At 42.2% G+C, this 20,976-nt stretch overlaps 1 protein-coding gene across 1 annotated transcript in view; it reads left to right on the forward strand.

The window, feature by feature from the left end:
* zbtb16a (zinc finger and BTB domain containing 16a) overlaps positions 1 to 20,976 on the forward strand; it is a 132,377-nt gene that overhangs the window by 69,371 nt on the left and 42,030 nt on the right. Inside the window, exon 4 of the mRNA XM_070917742.1 lies at positions 14,453 to 14,539. Within this exon, the coding sequence (XP_070773843.1) occupies positions 14,453 to 14,539 (87 nt within the window). The remainder of the gene's footprint in view (positions 1 to 14,452; positions 14,540 to 20,976) is intronic.

A 20,976-nucleotide genomic window follows, 5' to 3' on the forward strand; every position in this document is an offset into this window, starting at 1 on the left:
TGACTTGAAAGCAGGAAATAATGGGCCCTAAACACTAAATCTTTACAGGTTATTGACCTGGGGAAAGGGAGGGAGAGTGTGTATGGGGGGGGGGGGGGGGGTTTCTCTGCTCATGTTGCCATTTTGGTTCACTGTATGCAACAAAGGAGAACAATGGTAGAGGGGGATGACTGAACACAGGCACAGTGAAAGGTTTTGTAATGCAGTAGATATTACTTTCCTCTGCATTTGACAAGAATGCTTATGCTAACATGAAACTGGGTGAATACATTGTGTGTCCAGCACGCAGGTTTTTAATGAGCAGGCGCTCGGTGTCTCCTGTTACACTGGTAAAAAGTCCCAGGGACGGCCTCCGCTTTTGCTTTGGTTTCATTCTCCAGCACTCCTTGGCAGTCATTTTTGTCTGCTACTGCAGAAAAAGAATATCAGAAAGCAGGGCAACAAGTGTTGCTTCTGTGTCTAGATTTGGTGCAATCACCTTAAACCTCAGCCCATCACCAGCAGCCCCCCCCCGGGCAGCAAACGACAGCCAAAATGAGTTTTCCTGCCCCGATCCAGCAGCCATCTCATCCCTTCCTCTCTTGAACTATAAATGCATTTACAGCACTGTAAAGAGGATGTCAATTGCTGGATTCCCAGCAGCTGACTGGGCAACAGTCTGGTGGTGGTCACAGGGGTAAGGGTTCAACTGCTGGTCAGAGTCTCAGGTCTGTCTCCCTCTCTTCCCAGCACACATAGAATAAACCTAACATTGTATGAAAGCCGCATGTGGTTGGTGTTTAAACCATGACCACGATATTTTCCTTAACCAAGTAGATTTAGTTATCCTAAACTTAACCGATCCTTAAACATAGATGTGGTAGGTACATTTTCATGGATCGTATTGGAAAACAATAAGAAATGACCTGTTGTTCATTTTGGAGGACTTTTGGTTGATATATAATGATTTTTGTGATGTTTCCTTGACCCTCCATGATAAGATATCTCAGAATTTATTGGCATATTGCCATGTTATTTACTGAGCACATTCATGCTGTCAAGATGATAAACCCTCATGATTGTCTCTAGTGCCGCCCTCAGCACAAACTGTTTTAGCCCCATTACTAGCAAGTCTTAAGAAGTAAAATTGTTCACTATGTTGTTTGTTCTGTTGAAATGAACACTGCTGCCTTAAGGTGCCACTGGCAGGGCTTTTGTCTTATTATTTATATACAGAATGCCAAGATCTGCGAATATCAATCATTTCCAAGCATTTCCTCAAATAGTGTTTATTGCTAACACTCCCTGGACACAGCGTACACTGCAATAAAGATTCAGAACTGCTGTGTGGTTGTTTGAGGGGTGTTGCCAGCTTCTGTTTCATGTCAAATTGCTTTGGAAAACGACTATTGAGTAAAGGAGCTGGTTTTGAAGTTTTAGGCAGTAGAAATTCAACAGGAACATTCACTCGTTGTTGAAGAAATAAACAAGACTCAGAGTTGAGCTCCCTAGGAGGAGTTAGAAGAGCAAAGCACAGGGAAAAAAAAGATGTTGCAGCCGCTTTTAACAGCACAACTTGCAAGATAATACTGTTGAAAACACTGTGACCTCACATTGATTTGTTCTTAACAGAATTATCTGGAAAAGCTGTCAGTCAGATGTAGAATGCATAAGAAGGAATCATCAATTGACAGAGGAGTCTTTTCCAGGGCGCCCCGGTAGCTCACCTGGTAGAGCTACTAAGGCTGGGTCCTTAATGCAGCGACCTGGGTTCGATTCTAACCCTTTGCTGCAGGTCATTCCTTCTCTCTTCAGCTGTCACTATCTAATAAAGGCAGAAATGCCTGAAACAATATCTTAAAAAGAGTCTTTTCCTCACGCACTCTCTTGGTTATTCTTCTGGTTACTCATCAGTGAATGGCTTTGAGCAGATTATACATTAACTTACTGCCCCACTGTACTTACTAGTTACACCAGATTGACCTTGAACTGAGTGTCAGGTTGATTAGTTTAGAGCTCTCTGACCTCAGTTCAATTCTGATATCGGGCATGGTTGCCGATAGGACTGATAATTGCTACACGGTAATTGATATTCAATAGTGAAATCCAAATTTGTGGCTTAAAGGAGAACCCCACCAATTGCAAACATCAAAGTCTGTTTACATGTCTTTGGGAGTACTACTACATATGTGGAAAAGTTGTATAAAGCATTTTTGGTTCCAGAGGGAGCTGCGCGAAATCTGATAAACTGCCTCAAGTGACTTACTTGAGTCAACGTCGGTTGGTTCTGAAGACTACAAGTTTGAAAATGAAAAAAAATGATCAACAAAACAAATCTGGGGATGTGGAGTGAGAAATAAGTGAAGAAGCTTACCAGAGAGTTTGAGGCTAGCTGCTCGAGGCTACATTAGCAGATTACATTAGTACACTACAAGCATACCACACCTGATTCTCCCGACCGGACTGTCCACAGTCGGTAATGCGCCAGGCTTTGCAAGTTCTGCAGCATCAATTTTGATCAACGTTTTCAAATGGGCGATGATGAAGGAGTGTAATGCTAAACCAGTGGAGTATGCTTGTCGCTGTCTTCAATGACAAGCAAAAATTGTGTGTTTAGGATGTGTTGTAATTGTCACAGTTCCTTGTCAGACAAATCTTGAAAATGCAAAGCCACTGCATTTAAATAATTACAGCTATTTGGTTCTAACGAAAACACAGCTTTCACAGCTACACCATCTTTCACAGGCTCTGTCTACTGTCACTGCCAGTCAGCTAAAAGTCCTTACAATGCCGTAGGTTTGTATTTTGAAGATTGTCCAATATGGATTTTGGAAGGATGGTCAGCCCTTGATGGTTAGAGGGTTAACAGGACTCTAATACACAGTGCTGTCACAGGGACAACTCTCTTGTCCCACTGGTATGCTTTGGGATAAAGCATCACAGACTGCATGGTACTGTGTGCATTTTCTCATTGAATTCATTTATTTAGACTGAAAATCAAGTCAATCTAAAGTTTGACTTACTCTGATCAGGGCCTCTATCAACAGACTTTGGTAGACTCAAGCTGCAGTAGGTCACTCATGTCAGCATATATTTCACCAGAAGCCCACCCACCCCTGTCCAACCAGGATCTATTAATACCAGACCCTGAGGCTTGAGAGAAATGGTCCACTTTGGCATTTTAGAGCAGCCTAACTTACTTCCTGCCTCTTCACACCAGGAGAGCCCCGGGTGGTTCCTCTATGTATCCAGCTTTTCTTTCCTTCCACTTCTTCACACACATCCATGTACCCGCATGCACACACAAACACACACATCCACCCAAGGCCCTGAAGATATCGTTGCGTCTGTGGCCTGCAGGAGCACACGGATACATGTCAAAGCCTCATTTTCTCCTCTCTTTTTGAAAACAGAGGGGGGTTGAAAGCAAAGCTGAAAACACATGGCACCTTTCACCTCTAGGGGCAGCCGGGGAGGAGGGGAGGCCAGGGTTTGGAGAGGGTGGGGGTGTTTTGAAACACTTGGTCAGTGTCTGGCAACGGCAGGGTAATTGCTGTTACCGGACAGCAAGGGAGGGAATATAGTTGTGTGTGTGTGTGTTCTTACACCTGGGAAGTTTTTACAAGCTGGATCTTATTTTCTTTATCTCACCATCATTCCCAGCAGTTATGATAAAATTTTATTCACCATCTTCATTTTACAGACACAGGGATACGACACTGCTTGGCAGTTTTATGTCACAGACCATGGGGCATCATAAACAAAAGCCATAAGACAACAAACTTTTACTTTCAAACTGGCTTGTGTGGCACCTTTTGCACTATGTTGTAAAGTTTTCGAGCGATGTCCTCGTGACCTGGTTTCTCTGCAGTGAGTCAACAACCAAAACGTTTAAAATAACTTACCTTACGAAGGGATTCATACAGCCCTGCTAGCAGCTCTCTGAAGACTGATAATGTGCAGACAGAGATAATGCTAACATGCTTATGTTTAACAGGTAACGTTACCATGGTCGCCATCTTAGTTTAGCATGTTTGCATGCGTGCTAACATTTGCTACTAAACACAAAGTGCAGCTGCGGCTTTGCCTTGATGGTGCTAGATGAATAGTCAGGGGATCAACAAAGTTATTACAATAACATGAATATCTGTACCAAATATCATGGCAATCCATTCAGTAGTTTCAAGACGTTTCAACCTCACGGTGGCACTAGAGGGGTCACCAAATTAATTAGGATTCACCCCTCCAGACCATGAATGTCTGTACATAATGTCATGGTAATCCATCCAGTATTTGTCAAGATATTCCAGTCTGGACCACAATGATGGACTGACTAAGAAAATTATGTGGAAGAAAATATATAGGAAAGTAAAAGTCATTAAACTGGACCATAATTTAAAAAAAGGTCAAACAAATTCCAGTTAAATAAAAAGCCATCTCAAGTAAAATCAGGATAAGGTCTCTGATATATTTGTGTTTTAAGAAGAGATGATAAGACATTGTTATCAATTACTAACACAATGTACCCAAAACCACATTACCAGTAATCTGATTTTACTTCTCTAAAGAAATAAGAAGTTCAGAGGCAGTTTAGAAAGCTAAAGAAGCTGTTTTAAATGATGCATATGTGTTCGTGTCCATTCGCGTCAGTGCACACTTTAAACCAGGTTTCTCTGACGTCAAGACAGTTTGAAAGTAAGGAGGAGAGGAGAGAAAGAGGTGGAAAGGGAGGAAGGGAGCGCAGGAAAGGAGGAAGGGGAGGGAGGGATGGATGTGTGGACTGAGATGCCCTCGATCTCCCAGGGGGCAAAAGCTCTGGAAATGGCTTCGTCGTCCAGAGAAAGTGAGGCAAAGGAGAGGGAGAAATAAACAGTACACGAGAACAGGGAACAGTGAGGGCAGAGAACTGTCTGTGACCTACTGGACAAACAAATTGGTTTGCAGGCAAAATTGATTAAGAGGTTGAGCTGGGCAAAAAAACAAGGGTGACTGATGTTGCAATGTGAGCTCATCCATTCTGAAGGGGGGCTGAATTTCGAGGCTTCATGTGGAAGTGTCTTGTGTGTTTTCCCTGTCTGCGTGTGCGTCTCTGCGTGTGTACGTGTGTGCATGCGAACGCTCTGCAAGTCAATATTTGTCTGCTTTGCCACGTCCCTAGACATCCCATTCGGCGCAACAGACCGTAAAGCTGTCAAATGCGACCTGAATATTCTCTGTCTTCATCTGTTTCCTCCTTTTTCTCTCTCCCTCCCTCTTCCTCGTGCTCCCTCACTTCCCTTTGATTTCTCTTTCCGTCGATAACAATATCATCGGGAGCAAACATGTTCCTGTGCTTTTTGATGGCTTGTCTATCCCCCCCCACCCCTCACGGAAAAGCAAGATTATCTCCTCTTATCTATAGCGCTGTGTTTGCTCACACCATAAAGTCATTTCTGCCTGTGCGTCTGCTTGATGTTTGGGAGAATGTTTTATAGTTACTGCAATGTCATCTGTGGTACATTATGTATGTTCAATGTGCAGCTACTTTGTGTTTGCCTGGAGCACTCTGTTACATTGAGTTAGTAATTGTCCTTTCAGGGTCTTTTCCTACTTCATAGCGACCGTCTCATCCTTTCCCATACATGTCCTCGTCTTCAATTATATCAACATCTTTAAAGCTTAGATCAAACGGGGATAAATCAGTAATGTTACTCACATGGTGGCCATCTTGAAACAATTGGGAAACTGTTTAAAACAGCAGATTCAGGCCAGCTACTTTATTTCCAAATCAAATTAGACTTCAGACATCTTCATATTAGTTGTCTTATTAGCAAACAGATGCTCTTCATGACTAGCTGGTAATTTTGGCTACTAACCAAAGTAGCTAGCCAATGAATTCAACTTCTTGTTGTGGTGGGAGGTTAGAGTTTACCATCTTATTTGTTTTCTATCCTGTATGGTATGATTTATTGCTCTGACGTGTATGACAGTATCTTGTTGGCTAATCTGTTCTGAATTCTTTGTGTTAGGTGTCTTATGTTTCTTTGTAATGTTAAAACCGTTTGTCATATTCGTCCAAGGTTGCAGCCTTAATGCTATTACACGATAGCCTAGACACGTTTTTTTCCCCTGGATTCATAACGACCAGTTTAATACTTCGGTTTTGAATAACTAACAAATCTGACTTTTTTTGAATTCCATACCTGTGATATTTACGCAATGACAGTCAGACAAACAGCCCGCCACGTTAAACCTTTAAAATGAATGCTACTTTTTTGTGTATAGACAAACATTTAGACGTCATATGAATTGTCTTCCTGCGCTCAAATACTGAAAGCTGAGACTCTTTTCTGCCACCTGTGTTATTTTATGAAATGATTTGATAAAAAAATTTTATGATATCATTTAACAGTAGTTTTCAAAACAATTTTCTGTGCCAAAATATATTGTGACACGTCAATCCTCAATGCGTTTGATGTTGATCTCAGCCACCTGTCACATGTTTCCTGGTACACATTAAGCTAAAAATGCATTTGCTAAATTCTATTCCTGCATATTAAAAAGGTGGTTAAAATGACTTAAGGTGGGTTTACCCCATTACATCCCTAAATGGAAGCCCTCTCAATTGTACGTGCTGGAAGACCTGTGTAATAATGTGCCTGTAGTTATGATGACTTATTGCAAACTCAACCTGTGTGTGTGTGTGTCTTTTTGTGTGTTGAGTATGTTTTATTATTTTGAGAGGCAGCCTGGCACGGGCCCAGTCTTTTCTGAGCCTTGATAAAAACGTGCTGGGAGCATGGCGGTACACACCTACTCCACTACAGGGTACAGGCAGTACCGTGGCCTGTCCTCTCCAATTGGCAGTCTCTGTGCTGTTGTACCACTGATAAGAGGCTGGTGTAAATAAAACTGTACAGCACGGCTCGTTATAAAGCTGAAGGTAGAGCGAGGCACGGGGGGGGGGGGGGGGGGTGAGAGAGAGAGAGAGCGTGTGGTGTCTGTACTCATTGTTCTGACAGCATACTGCGTCTGTGTGTGTTCCCGTGACTGTATGTGTGTGTGCGTGTACTTGTTTTGTTATTTGTATGTGAACCAGATTTAGTTTTAGATGCTGGGAATAAGGATCTTTTTTTCTTTTTTTTTTGACACTCAATGTCATTTTTGCCCCATTGCTTCACTCTTATTTTATGGTGGAGATTAAGGACATGAATCTAGTAAAGACAGTGGAAGTTATTTTTTATGGTTATGGGAATGAATGGAAGTCCTCACAAGTGTAGTGAAACCAACACGTGTGTATGTGTGTGCATGTGTGCGTGTGTGTGTGTGCGCGGGGGAGTAGGAGGGGGGGGATGTGTGTCTGTGTGTGTTTATGGATTTTTGCTGTTTTTTGGTACTGAGAGTACTGTCTTACGTAAGCCATTTATGTAGGCTCAGTGAACAGCCAGGCTATGTTTTTGTTGGTGACTGCGCTTGTCTGCCTCCCTCCCTCTGTCACACACACACACACACACACACACACACACACACACACACACATGCACATTCTCTCTACCTAATCTGTCTGCCTGCCTCTCTCTCTCTCTCTCTCTCTCTCTCTCTCTCTCTCTCTCTCTCTCTCTGTCCTGCCCTGTTTACACTGTTTAAAACCACTGAGTGTGATATTGGTCGGCCATCGACAGATACACTGTAATTAGCCTTTTTAATTTCCCATTTAGCCTCCCCGACTCCGGAGAACAGATCATTCAGCCACTTCCTGCAGAAATATGTGCACATACAGTAAACCGTGTCCTGCCCTGCTAGAACCAAGGCTGCACAGGAACTGAAGTGGGGAAAAAGAGTCAGAACTAGAGCTTTCTCATGTCAAGTTAACCTTCACAAGTTCATTTTTGTGCAAAAGTCGCCCAGCCTATTAGAATTTCAGGCCTCTCTCTCAATACTCTTTCAATGTTTGACCTAACTCCTGTAAAATGAAGTAACTTTTCAGGTCAGTGTGGCCCGTGCATTTTAGAGGAAATGTGTGATGGAGAAAATTTTACTTTGGACCAGTTTTTAAGCCGCATAAAAACCCTTACTTTCTACATACAAGAGAGCCTTTTGAGGCTTGCATGTAGCTAACTTGGTTGATCTCAAACTTTAACACAAGGCACAACTTTGCTGGCTCAAACTAAATGTTCCAGAGTCTCACCAAATGACGCTGATGCATTTTATTATAAGAAAGCACAGGTAAAATCAACAGGTTGACTAGCAGTGTAGTCGTAAAGTCACCTGGCATTTTATTCCTATGCACCAGAGCTGTTTGTTTACCACGTGGTTTTTCCATGTGATGGATTTTCCGGAGTTGAATTTGGCATTTTAGGTATTACCGCAGGCTTATTCTCCTGGAACAGTCGAGCTCTATTGTTGAACTCCTCAATGTGGAAGCTCTTAGACAGGGTTTTTTTGTGTAATGAATGCTAAATAGTGTCATGCCATCTCATGCAAGCGGGCATGTGAGACCATCTGACAACTGATTTTGATGACTATGTTGCAGGAAACAGAAGGTCTTTGCATGACTTTGCTGATTTCCTGAAACATTGTACGTCTTTCTGAAACAAGGTCATATAATGCATGTGCTGCAATGGGAAGACTGATGGCTTCATCAGATTAGGAAATGACCAGCGGTTGATAAAGAAGAAACACAGGTTTTTCTTTATCTCCCATGCAGGATGAAGTGTTTAGCTCTCCTATCAACATGGTGGCCTACTTTTTGTGTGTCGCTACGAGCAAAGACAGGCTCTCTAACTCTTATGTTTAATTCTGCGATTGTCTTTGATGAAAGATTCTGTTTAGACTGAGATCCCCAAGGGGGGACATCTGTTGCAAACTTAGCATATATGCTCTACCTGTGAAAGAAAGTAGGTTGGAACAACAAGTGTCAAGTCTGAGTGTGGGCATACAGTCACAAAAAAATATTTAGTCTTCCACAGGAGGAACGGAAAAGCAGGAGTGTCACCCCAAACAAACAGGGCCTTTCTCTGTCTCTGACATATTCTTTTGAATGAGAAGAGCTTCTGAATGGCGGCATTATGAGATCACATAGCTGAGCTGGGTGATGCGAGTGTGGTGATGGTGTGTGTGTGTTGTTGCACCCTAACACACTTATCACACCCACAAACTCCCAAATGGCCATTGAGGTTACTTTTCCTGGTCTTCGTCTCTGCATCATAACGTAACGACGGTTTGCATTTGCAACTCAGATTCCATGCACACATGGAATGAGTGTAATGGCAAATAGGACAATGCACCATTGCACACCACATTATTTAGGAAAATGGGAGAATGAGCACTTAGTATGTCAGGGGAAATTACAGGCAAGGGAATGCACCATCACTTCCCTGTGAGGCCTGCTCAGTGGGCTTATCCACAATCCTCGTCGCGTCTAAATGTTGCCACTGTTGGGGGAAGCCCACAGCAGTTAACTTTAAGTGAAACACTCTTGAATAATGCCAAGGAAGCGGTTAGAGTACCTAGAGTCAACTAGACCCAACAGTAATCACAAGTTTTATTTATAGAGCGCTTTTACAACAGAGTGACAGGGAGATTTAAAAGTTGAACAAAGGTGTGAATGATGAAGATTGTGACGTTGTTGTAGCGCGAGGTGGAGACCCATATCACATGTCACTGTGTTACTTGTGATTTTAGACTTTTATAACTTGAAAAGGTTTCTGACATACAGTAATGGTTTTGCAAAGCAACCACGAACAGCTGAATTGTTTATCATATTATAAATGTCGAGATATGTTGTGTTTATCAGGTTTTAAGTTAAGTTAAGTTAAGCACTGGGCTCTATTTATTTTAACTTGACTTACGTTTCCACGTTATGTTGTCAGACTTGACTTTAATGAAATAGATTTTAGATAGATTATTCGTTTTGACCCAGAGCCCATGACCAACTTAAATACTAGTGTTTGCCTACACAGTCAGGGGCAGGGCCTGCTACGTTAACTTTACATCCTAAACAAAGGGCTAAGCCCTCTTTAAAAGAAGAAGAACATTTCTGCAGTAGTTCATTTAAAATTACAAAATGTGCCTTTTCAGGAAACCAAGGAACCGGATATGAACAGTCTACTACCTGGCATACACTTGCAGCTGCAGTTTAACAGAAACAATAGCTAATCTAACTTTAAAAATCAGCACAGCACACTGAGAAGTTATGGCTTCTAGAAAGTTGCACCATGGCACCGTCTGAAGGAAAGTTTTCTTTACGAGAGTGATGAAAGGCCTGTTAAGACAGATCAAGTTTACAGTATACACAAGACCGTTATATTACTCTTTGCTCCCAGGCTTTGTAGGAAGTTTACTTGATTGGCAGGGAGCCCTCTCTGGCTTGTTCTCTTTTACAGCCCTTTATGAAATAACCGAGCCACACTGCGCTGCAACAACAGTTGTGCAATATTTCAGAGAGGGAAGCGAAAAGGGAAGCGGCTTCAGTGGCATGTGGCACCTGATCACCACCCCTTCCCCACCTCCCAATATGCACACATTCACACACACTAACTCAGCATGTTGTGCAACTTTTATTATGTCAGCTAAGGGCTTATCAGTGGCAATGTGACACAGGACTCCCCCACTAACAGTAGTAGACTGGGAGCGTCTACCATTTGGAGATTCCGTTAGTTGATTTAATTTTTGTGATTTTGTTTTACTTCACATTAGCTTTTGAGTTTTCATTCATGAGCGGCAGGGGGGTGCCACCATTGAATATTTGTTTTGTTCAAATGAAAACCTCGCTAAATGAAATTCAAGATCAGGTTCATTTCGCTTTTGAAATAAAATGCCTTTTACGGCGTAATGTTGAATGGGCCCCTGGTTAGACGGTAGTTTTTGTGTTCACTATTATTTAGAACACATGTGACAAGAGTAACAGCTGATGTCAAGTGTGTGTCCCCTCTGTCCCGGTTACCCCGTCTTTCCTAACTAACAAGCTCACTCTCTTGTGATCAAAGGGGCCTCAAGATTTATCACTTTAATTTGGCAGTGAAAATGGCTGATGGCGGCTGTTACCAAGCGGAGGGCCCCCTGTTAGCACTTAGCTGGCTAACTAGAGTGACGGGCATCTGGCTGGGTGGCTGCCGGGCTGTGTGTACCCTGGGTTCCTGTGCTTCCCACTTTTCCTCCCCCCTTTGCCCCACGGTGACCTCACACAACTCCATTCTCCTTGAAGCAAGGCACCATGCAGGCATTTCCTGACAATTTATGTCCTTGTGCCACAAGCAGGGGCATGCCCTGCACTAAAATCCTATCCCTGGCCCATTTAGCACACGCCTCCTGGCCTCCCAGAAGACTGGTTATAGTGTTGCACTACTGTCTGTGAGGCGGAGTCATAACTCATAGTAGCCACGCCAGTGTTAAGCAGATTTACTGCAAATCATCTATATTTTACAATACTGCAAACCAAAGTTGTGTGTTTTTCTAACCTTCCAGGCAGCCATTGGTGTCCATTCATTTCTTTAACCAGATTAGATTTGGTGAGCATGAATGTTCTTTTTCCAGGAACACACAGCGGTGCACTAACACGCATTCACACCTGGAAGCTGCCCAGTACAATCATAGTTTGATCTGCTGGCCCCTCAGGAGCCCACCTGGGGCAGCTGGGGGTTAAGTGCCCAGCTCAGGGGCACCTCAGTGGTGGCAATGAAGGGAGGAATTGTAAATTGAAACTTGCTTTTCATGAAACTTACTGGTTACATGATAATCCCTGCAATGGACTAGTTATTTTCATGTTTCAATACATTGATAGATAGATTATGCAAATTAATTTAGTCAGTAGCTACCTGGGAAGTAGGTCTAAGACACTACAACATGTTTTGGGAAACGGTCAGAAGTAATGTTAAGTATGCACATGTGTATGTGGTAGGTGGGCTAACAACACAATATGGCCCTTTTCAAGAATGTATTTACTTTGATGTTAGTCTATGGGTAGCACGTCATGGAGGCAGGGTTGCATTTGCCTGGTCATAAAATTGTCCCAGTTGGTCTCTGCGAGGGCGATCAATGAGCTCAAATCAATATGATGGAAGGAGTCAAATGCAGGCTTGCAGAGCAACCGTAGCATGTAGCAAAAAATAATAATTACAGTTGATCCAACAATGATGAATCAGGGAGTTAAAGAAGCAACAGAGGTACTATGTGATTAATGCAAATGAGGGACACCAGTGGGTGTGTTGGGGGATTCTGTCTACATCTCCACTACACGTCTTGTTCTCCAAAGGTTAAGTGGCTGCTTTCGCCAGCTAATTCGGCCATATGCTCATCTGTGCATTTGACACTGGCGCGCCATACGCTCACACTACAAATTATGCCTCTTGAATATGCAGCCAATTAAAAAGGACATTGCTCACCAGCTCCGTCTATTTAGTCTAAAGTTGTTAAATGGAAATAAATCTTGTGATATCACAGACGAATCTAGGATGTGCAGGCTTTAAAGGTTGCATTGCAGTGGCTTATGATCTAGTCACGCTCAGTTGTGCAGCGTACCGTCTTTTGCATAACTTGTTGCATAAGCACTCTACTGGCAGGCACACTCTGTCATGTACGGTCCGTGTCATTTCTGCTTTTGGTAGGGCTTATTACAGTACAGGCCGTTCCCTAATGTCACTGCGGTTGCAAAACCACACAAGCCATCTCTCCCTGACTTTTTTTTTTTTTCTGTCATCTAAGAATTGGCTTCCTGTTTTCATTGTGTTCTCTTTCTCTCTCTGGAGGTGTCGTAACCCAGGAGGCTGTGCCAAGAACAAACCAAGGTCTGGTCGGGAGAGATCGCTCTGTGCTTGCACTGGAAACAGACACACACACACACGCCTATTTCGCACACACCGAATATCCAGATGTTAAACGTCTGTGTGTGTTCTGTGCGTGTGCGTGCGTCTGTTTGATGTGTGATGTGTATGGCATGCACAGTGCTTGTTGCCAAGCCATAAAAAGTCATTTGCCTGGGCCTGATCTGATGTGCCCTCCAACAGCACCCTGTATGTGTGCATGCCAGGCTCCTATCTCTCCTTTTACTGTTAGACAAGGTTGTACACCTTCATAAACTATAGGTAAACATAGCAATCCAGATCATAGCTCAAGGGGTGCATACTTGATGTATTTGAAAAAAAAGACAGAGTGTTGTGCAACAAAAGCTATAGATAATAACTTGGCTTTGAGTCAAAAGCAGGAATTCATCAGTCTTGTGTATTAAGCTGATACACTTTGTGCACATATTAAATATATTACTTTGGGTCTGCAGTATATATTGACATAAAGAGAGACTTTTGAATGCCTTTTGATCTGGAAGTTAGAGAAATTAAATGTGAAAATAATGCACTTAAGCCTCATTCTTACTGAGTGTGTCACATGAACTGTCACAAATAATGGACTCTATAATTATTACTGTAAGAATTTTTGGGGGGCAAATTAGCCTTCATCAAGCATGTATGTGGAAGGAGATGACACCTCCTGCCACTATTTGCATATTAATTAAATTTGGAGCTGAATCTGGCCAATCTGAAGGTGGATAGTTTGACTCCTCAAATTATAAAGCTAAATGTAGGCTAAATTACATATTATAATACACCCATTAATCAATCAAATACTGAAAAATATTAACCTAAATTCTAAAAAAACGAAAGAGGATCAAATAATGAAAGCCTAAGCCTTCTGATAATACAACATCAGACTGCAAAACATTCAGCAGTCAAGCAATTTTCTAATATCAGTTCATCACATGGTTGAAACTTAGGCCTGGTACAAGTGATGGATAGTTTCATAGTTAGCCTATTACAACATTTTGCTTATTATCACACAGGCTGTGCATGGAATGAGACAAGAAAACTCACATATCTTAACTTAATTTTCATTCATTCACTGATAAGAACGTCTGGAGCATTAGAGCCCTACCAATACTGTATTTTTATGGCCAATAACAATATCAATATATCACAGTGTAAAAATATCTGATGCAAACATATCGGCCAATATAGTTGTGACTGAGAACTTGTCAGTGTTCTCTGTTGGACAAACTTTGGCTTTTGCATTTCTTATTACTTATCAGCCGACATATATGCCAACTTCGATATAATTTCATTATTGATTTATTAGTTATCTGTGTTAAAGATTCACTCTTTGATTTTGTTGTAACTACCTAAAGGTCCCCAAATCCTAAAACCTCTTCCTCCCTTCCTTTGTGTTTAAAAGTTGCATTCATTTGGAATATGGGTCCCCTGCTGACTGCATTATGGTTATCTTTTTTTAGTTATGTTATGAGGCTAACATCAAATCATGATCTTAAAATTTCCGTCAGATAATTGTTCAGTTTTGACAAGTGAATTTTCTTTTAGTTAAATTTATTTTGTCTCCACTTTAGCTTACAGACGCCCCTTTTCTCTCCATTTCGCACAGCTTTTCCCAACATTGAACGTGTGTGAATGTGTAATAATCGTCCACGCTCTTGTCTCTTGTTGTTGTGCAGCTGGTGAGAAGGCCATCGTCTGTGACCAGTGTGGTGCCCAGTTCCAGACGGAGGAATCCCTGGAGGCTCACCGGCAGATCCACACCGGTATGAACACACGCACCGCCAGACATGTCATCACGGCACCAGAGACATAAACAAAAAGATATGAGCTCCTCTGCTACATCTGTGTGTTTGCATTGGTTGAATTTGTACAGGACGCTCCACTTGATTTCATTCTCCATGTACTTATTTGTGTAGATACTGCATTTAAAATAATACAAATAGCTGTGAAAAAATCAAAGTAGCAGATGTTTGGAGTGTGTTTAGAAAACTTCTAAGCATGCACTGTAATCAGACCAAATTCAAAGGGAGAAACATTGAGATCACATTGAATCATCAGGTCCCTCCTGATTCACACTCCCAATCTGTTTGGGTATTTTCACTAATCAGCATGCATGTTGTGGTGTGGTGTGTGTGGAGGCTCATTCAGCCTTCTCTGGCTAACTGGAGCCGTGGATTGACGGATAGATAGATCACATCATCTTGGATTAGTCCCACTCGCCCTAAATCAAGACAGACCCAACAGTAATCAACAAACCGGGAAAATTTGGCAGGCCGATGTTGTTTATCAGTGCTCAGCTATGAAAATGGGAAGACGAGGATGATCTAGGTGCCAAGTTGTAAATAGGAAGAAGTAAATCCCCCTTCAGCAGATGTGTGATGGCCCAGAACAGTTTCGCTGCTGGTGATGAACTCTTTAATTTGGGGGGAAAGGATTGTCTCAAATTTCCACCACTTCGCTATGGAGATGTTGTGCTTGGGGCAAGGGTATGTGCTGGAGTATCCTGTTTTTTTATCTTGTATGTATACCTGTGTGTTTGTGTGAGTCCTTTGGTTTCTCTTACTCACCTACTGTACAGCATCAACGTCAACATTAGTATTGTGTTAGTATATAGTATGGAACTGAGATACACTGTGCAGCACTGACTACACTGCACAATACTAAAGTAGTGCAATGTAATTCAGAAGGGCTCAGTCTTCCTCCGTGACTGCCTTTGCCTTAAGCTAACATTTTGGTGGTCAGCCTGTTACATTTTACAACACCATGACCACAAGTGGAAATTTCTGCTAGGCTACAGGATCTCCATATTCAGTAGGATTCATCCTCTGGCGACCATGAATGTCCACATGTTTAATGTCAATTAGGCAATTAGTTTGTGATATTTTGCATACAGAGGAAAACAGCAGACAGTTTATCCAATGTGGAGCATGAATGTGTTCGATGGATTTAATGTCAATTTGCCCAGCAGATTTTGACATTTCTTAAATGGAAACTCTGGTCTAATAGTGGCATCAGAGGAAAGGTCACGGAGTCACCCACATTGCCATCCTTTAGCCCCGCCCTGGCATGTCAAGCAAAACGAGATGAGAGGAAAGAGCTGCTGCCAATGCACATTCAAGCCAGAAACCAATCCCCAAAATAGCCACACATCATCATTATCATCATCTTTTGTTTTGTCCTTCATGTGAAGCCGTGACCCTCAGGCTCCCAGTAGCAGCTCCCGTTGGGTGGCTATACTTTCTTTCTGCGGCCACTCATGCCCCCCCACACACACACACTCCTCCTCAACATTTCAGAGGGGAAGGTGGGGCGATGTAGTCAGGATTTGGGAGGGGGGTTACTCCTGAGGGGCATGCCCTCAGCCAATCAGCTCGCTGGAGGTAAAGAAGGGTTAAACGAGGCTAATGATCCAACAGCCATAACAGCGGAAAGAAGCACTCTAAATATAGGCATTCCAGTCTGGAACGAATGGAAGGGGTCGGGTGGGGGGTGGGGGGGGGCAGCGGCAGCCAGGGCCAGACGTGTCTTCCTGCCAGACGACTGGCGCAGCAGCAGCAGTAATAGTATAGTAATCATCCATGTGTTGAGCCCCTCTGCGGGATCAGAGTCTGAAAAATGGGCTCCTGTAAAATATGACAAGGCAGTTTCATTGCACCATATGATTCTCAGTTTCAGCCTCTCTGCCGTTTTGCACTTTAAGCTACTGTACACCTACATTACGACATCCCTGGCTCTGGATTTGAGCAGTTGACATTTGGCCTCCCCATTGTGAAAGCAATAGACTCACTGATTTCTGTCACTTCAGTAACTCAAAATCAATATATCGCACACATGTAATGGTTTAGTCTTATTTAATTATCATAATCATTATGGAAACTAAAAGTTAACATTGGTATACCAACATTTTATGTATTCTTGTCTATGTCCAGCAACATATCTGTCTCAGTCATTAGAATAATAAACAGCTGAATAATGCAGAGGTTTTCTTTCTTCAAGGAGAATATCAGTGTCATGATGACTTGTAGCCCATTTACTATTGTACCGTATGTGTCCACTTTACATTTCCTCTTGTAATTTAACCAGGGGTTACACTGTTCCACATTTACTTGTTTTTTTTTGTCATTCGTGAGAGAAATGTGATGGGACCAAGATTAACTTTTTAAATTATTCTCTCAACACAAAAACTACACCAAAATCCAATTTGGTCTTGAATTAGTTCTTTCATTTGGTCTCATCATTTGTGTCTGACCATGTGTTTATTGTTGAGTTATGTCTCTGTGTGTGTTTGGCCTTGCATATGGTGACATTTAAAGTATTATTTGTGCACTAAGCTCACCAGTGATCTGAAGGTTAACAGCATTTAGCAGGTTGGTCTATTTTCAGCTGAGGAGTGACTGACGAGATGAGAGGGAGAGAGGTAAACAAACAAGTCTCTCTCTCTAACTTTGTCAAGACTTATAAGTAACTTGTCTGGGAGCTACTGGTTCAACCACAGGTGTAGATCTTCTTCAGTCAGGACATTTTATGAGCCAAAACACACCACCAACACCATCACAGTGCAGCTGCACATCATATGACATGATGACTTTACCAATTTACTTTCTCCCAGTTTACTAAGTAGTTCTTTTGTGTTGGTTCAAAACAACATATCTCAACTACTGGCCAGATTATCATTAAATCACTATTGATAGTCATAGTGTCCCAGAATAATTCTTAATTAGTTTAATTATTATTCTGCTGCCAGACCATATCAAAATCTAAGTTACTGAACACATTCATGCTCCCCAGAGGATGAACTCTTTGATTTCAGGCAAGCCATTCCTCTGGCGCCACCCTCAGGCTAGTAAATTGTCAAAATGCACATGATTGCTATGAGTACATTTCATGGTCCTTAGAGGATGAACTATTTTGATGTAAAGACCTTGTTGACTTTTCTCTATTTACTCCCTTCACATCTTGGCCTCCTTTACTCTTTGAATCCCTTAACCCCTATAACAAAAGTAGTTACTGTTGTTCGACCGATACGACACTTGTGATGAACACAGCATCCTCTAAGAACTTTTGTTCTATTTTCTATATATGGCCGTCTTTATATGTCTAGATCGTGTAAATAATGATATCACAGCAGAATATACAGGGCGCTGGACAAAACAAAAGAAACTACATCCGATACAAAAGCAGCTCCACTGGACAGTACTGTGTTCAATCCGTTTGAGCTGGAAAGCTTAACAAACATGGATTTATTTATACAGAAATGTCTGTGTGTACAGTACCCAAGACGCATAACATCAGAGAGGGCGTGTGGTGGGAGCATGGGGTTACTGTTGGCCATCAAAGCCAGATTTGATCTCTGCCTGCCTCTTGGCAGCGCTTCAGCCCTTGGCTAATGTTCTCTGATGACAATATTTGGCCTCTGAAACTGTGGCTGTTTCTTGCCGCTTTGAATGGGAACTATTGTGGCATCTCCTCTGTTGGCCTGATCAGCTGCAGTCTGACTCAACCTCTGTGTCTTTCTCACTTTCTCTGTCTTCTCCTGCTTTTAACTGGGCTGCCCTTGGTATATCGTACTGTATGTGGGACGTATAGCGGGTAGTTATCCAAAACCAGAGGATAGTTTGGAGGCCGATGCGGCATTCCTGAAGTTGTCATCATTCCTAACGGACAAGCTCTTTTGCATGGGGATGAGGGTATGCGTGTGTGTGGGGGGGGGCTGATCGGGATGCCAAGGGAACTAGCAGCAAAACATCATGTGGCTGCCTTTACCCACTGAACTCGTGCAAATACAAATGCATAAACACACACTGCAAACTATCCCCTTCTTTGGCAGTGTTGTGCAACACATACACAAATAAATCCAGGAATGCCTGTGTTCAGGAGCCGAAGTCACTTGTGAGTTGCATTACATCTACTGACGGCTAATTTTTGTCACATATTTTCCCAAATTGGATGGCATCGTATCAGAGTCTCTCTCTATCTCTAAATTGGGACTTGCCTCAGGGCTTTTGTAAGCAAAGAACACAGTCTGTCTGGCTTTCATGGAGCTCTCATCCTTAAAGAAAAACACTGCTGTCATTTAGAGTTGTAGCCCATTTAATACTGTCTCTGCCGCGTGTCCTCCAATTGTTATGCAATGTATACATTGAGAATTCAGCTCTTTTTTTTTAAAGTCATGGCTTTGTATTGTTAGCAGCGTTCCTGGCAACAACACATGTAAGACTACATGTTTATAGGGAGGATTTCCTGGTGAAGACTTCCATTTCATCATGTGGCTGTCAGGTGATTGACAGGAAGCAGAGCGTAATGTAATGTGCGTACTGATTTGAAACCACTCCAAAGTGCATTTTTATTTTGAAATATTGTCTAGGCAAATATGGACTAGGGATGATATAATCGAAGGCGGGGGCAACCTAGACCTTTGGCAGGAATATTAAAAACACTTTAATTAGATTTTAATGTGTCATGCTAGTGCCAACCTTTTTTCATTTTAGCAGCGTTTTTCCTTTTACAGATGTATGTTTTTGTTTGATTTTTGTTTTGTTTGTTTGAGCAGCCGTGCCCTCCTTATCCTCTGGGAGTATATGCAAGCACACAGGTCAGGCTTTTTTCAGTGAAATTTAGCTGTTGTATTTGTAATGCTGACTTTCAATTTATGGGCCAGAAAAAGAGGATTTTATCTTTTCATGAGGCTTGGTAACATTTAAGGAGCTAGTTATTGTTTAATACGGACAGTCATTAATGCATTTTATACCTCGTGGGAGATTTGTTTAGAGAAGGACGTGTTACTCAGACAGTACAAACTGTCCTCAGAAGTCAGTGTTTCTGGCACAAAAGAAGTAGTTGTTCATTGCTGCTGTACACTGTGTCATTTCCTCTTTGGGATATCAGCTGTAAACTGTTTCCAAAGCTGTTTTAATGTGGATTTTGTCCCCCTCCATAATATCCAATTGTGAAACTGTTGTGCTCATTTAAACGCGGCCACCTCCAACGTGTCATTTTCAGTTTGCATTTCCAGTAAAGCCTCTCCCTGTCGGGCTGTACAAGACAGTTCTGAGCTCTGAGCTGCTGCTTTTTTTCCTTCTTATTCCGTCTTTATCTCTATACTTCTGCCAGCTAGCTTCATCCCTTTTTTTCATTAGATTGTTTTGGTCCCCACCATAATTTATAGCTCTTGTATTTTATTGGTAAAATCCACCACACTCACATTCCACTTGATTAAACTGTAGCTTGGTGCAGAAAAGCAAAAGGTCAGAATATGTGCATGGAGAAAGTGGCTCACAAACAAAATACTAAGCAATAAATTGAAGTACTTTTCTGGTTTGTTTTTTAGTCCGTCTGCTGATTTAAAAAATGCACAATTTACAACTAGGGATTCATGCATTTTACAGGCTCTGCAGGCTCTGTAACTGCCAATCTGAACCGTATATATCCACAAGTGCACACTTTGTAATTTGCATTGCATTCTGCACATTCATATGCCAAACTAGGGCCACATTCGGTATGAGCAGTTGCCTGTTATTCAACATGAGCTGTGAGTAGCAGTAAAAACGACAGAGACTGCATCTCCCATGTGACCTGTGCAGAAATGAGTTCGGAGTCCACAGGCCTCGAAAGAATTTGTTGTCCGACTGTTGGTGTTCCTGTTTATACATGAATCCTCTCCATGTACACACACACACACACTCTATGCCAGAGAAAATCCACATATAATAGGAGGGGGAGGCTGCTCTCTTACTCTTTTCTCTCTTTCTTTCTGTCTTTATCTCCCTCCGTCCTTTTTTAAAGTCTTGTAATACAGGGAAAATATGCAAACCATGGAGTGGCAATAGTGGGTTTAGCCAGTGGGAACACAGCGTGATTCCAGCAGGCCTCTGCCGCAGAGTAAACACTTTCTTTTCTCAAGCCAGAAATAGTTTGGCTAGAGAGAGAGCGGCAGAAAGGGAGGGAGGATGGGAGGAGAGACAGAAAAAGCAAAAGAGAAAGAGGAGAGGAGGGGGGGGGGGGGGGGGGGGGACAACAAGGTTATGATGATCAAAAAAAAAAGTTCTTTTCTGTCACATTATTTCTTTTCTCCTTCGTCTTTTACTTCCATGTAAATTGTTCACACCGGTGGCCTCGCAATCAGTCAGCTCAAATACAAACACACACACACACACACACACACACACACACACAGTCCAGTCATGTCACTCAAGCAAATTAG

This window comes from Enoplosus armatus, chromosome 13 (genome assembly GCF_043641665.1).
Source record: "Enoplosus armatus isolate fEnoArm2 chromosome 13, fEnoArm2.hap1, whole genome shotgun sequence".
Lineage (NCBI taxonomy): Eukaryota > Metazoa > Chordata > Actinopteri > Centrarchiformes > Enoplosidae > Enoplosus > Enoplosus armatus.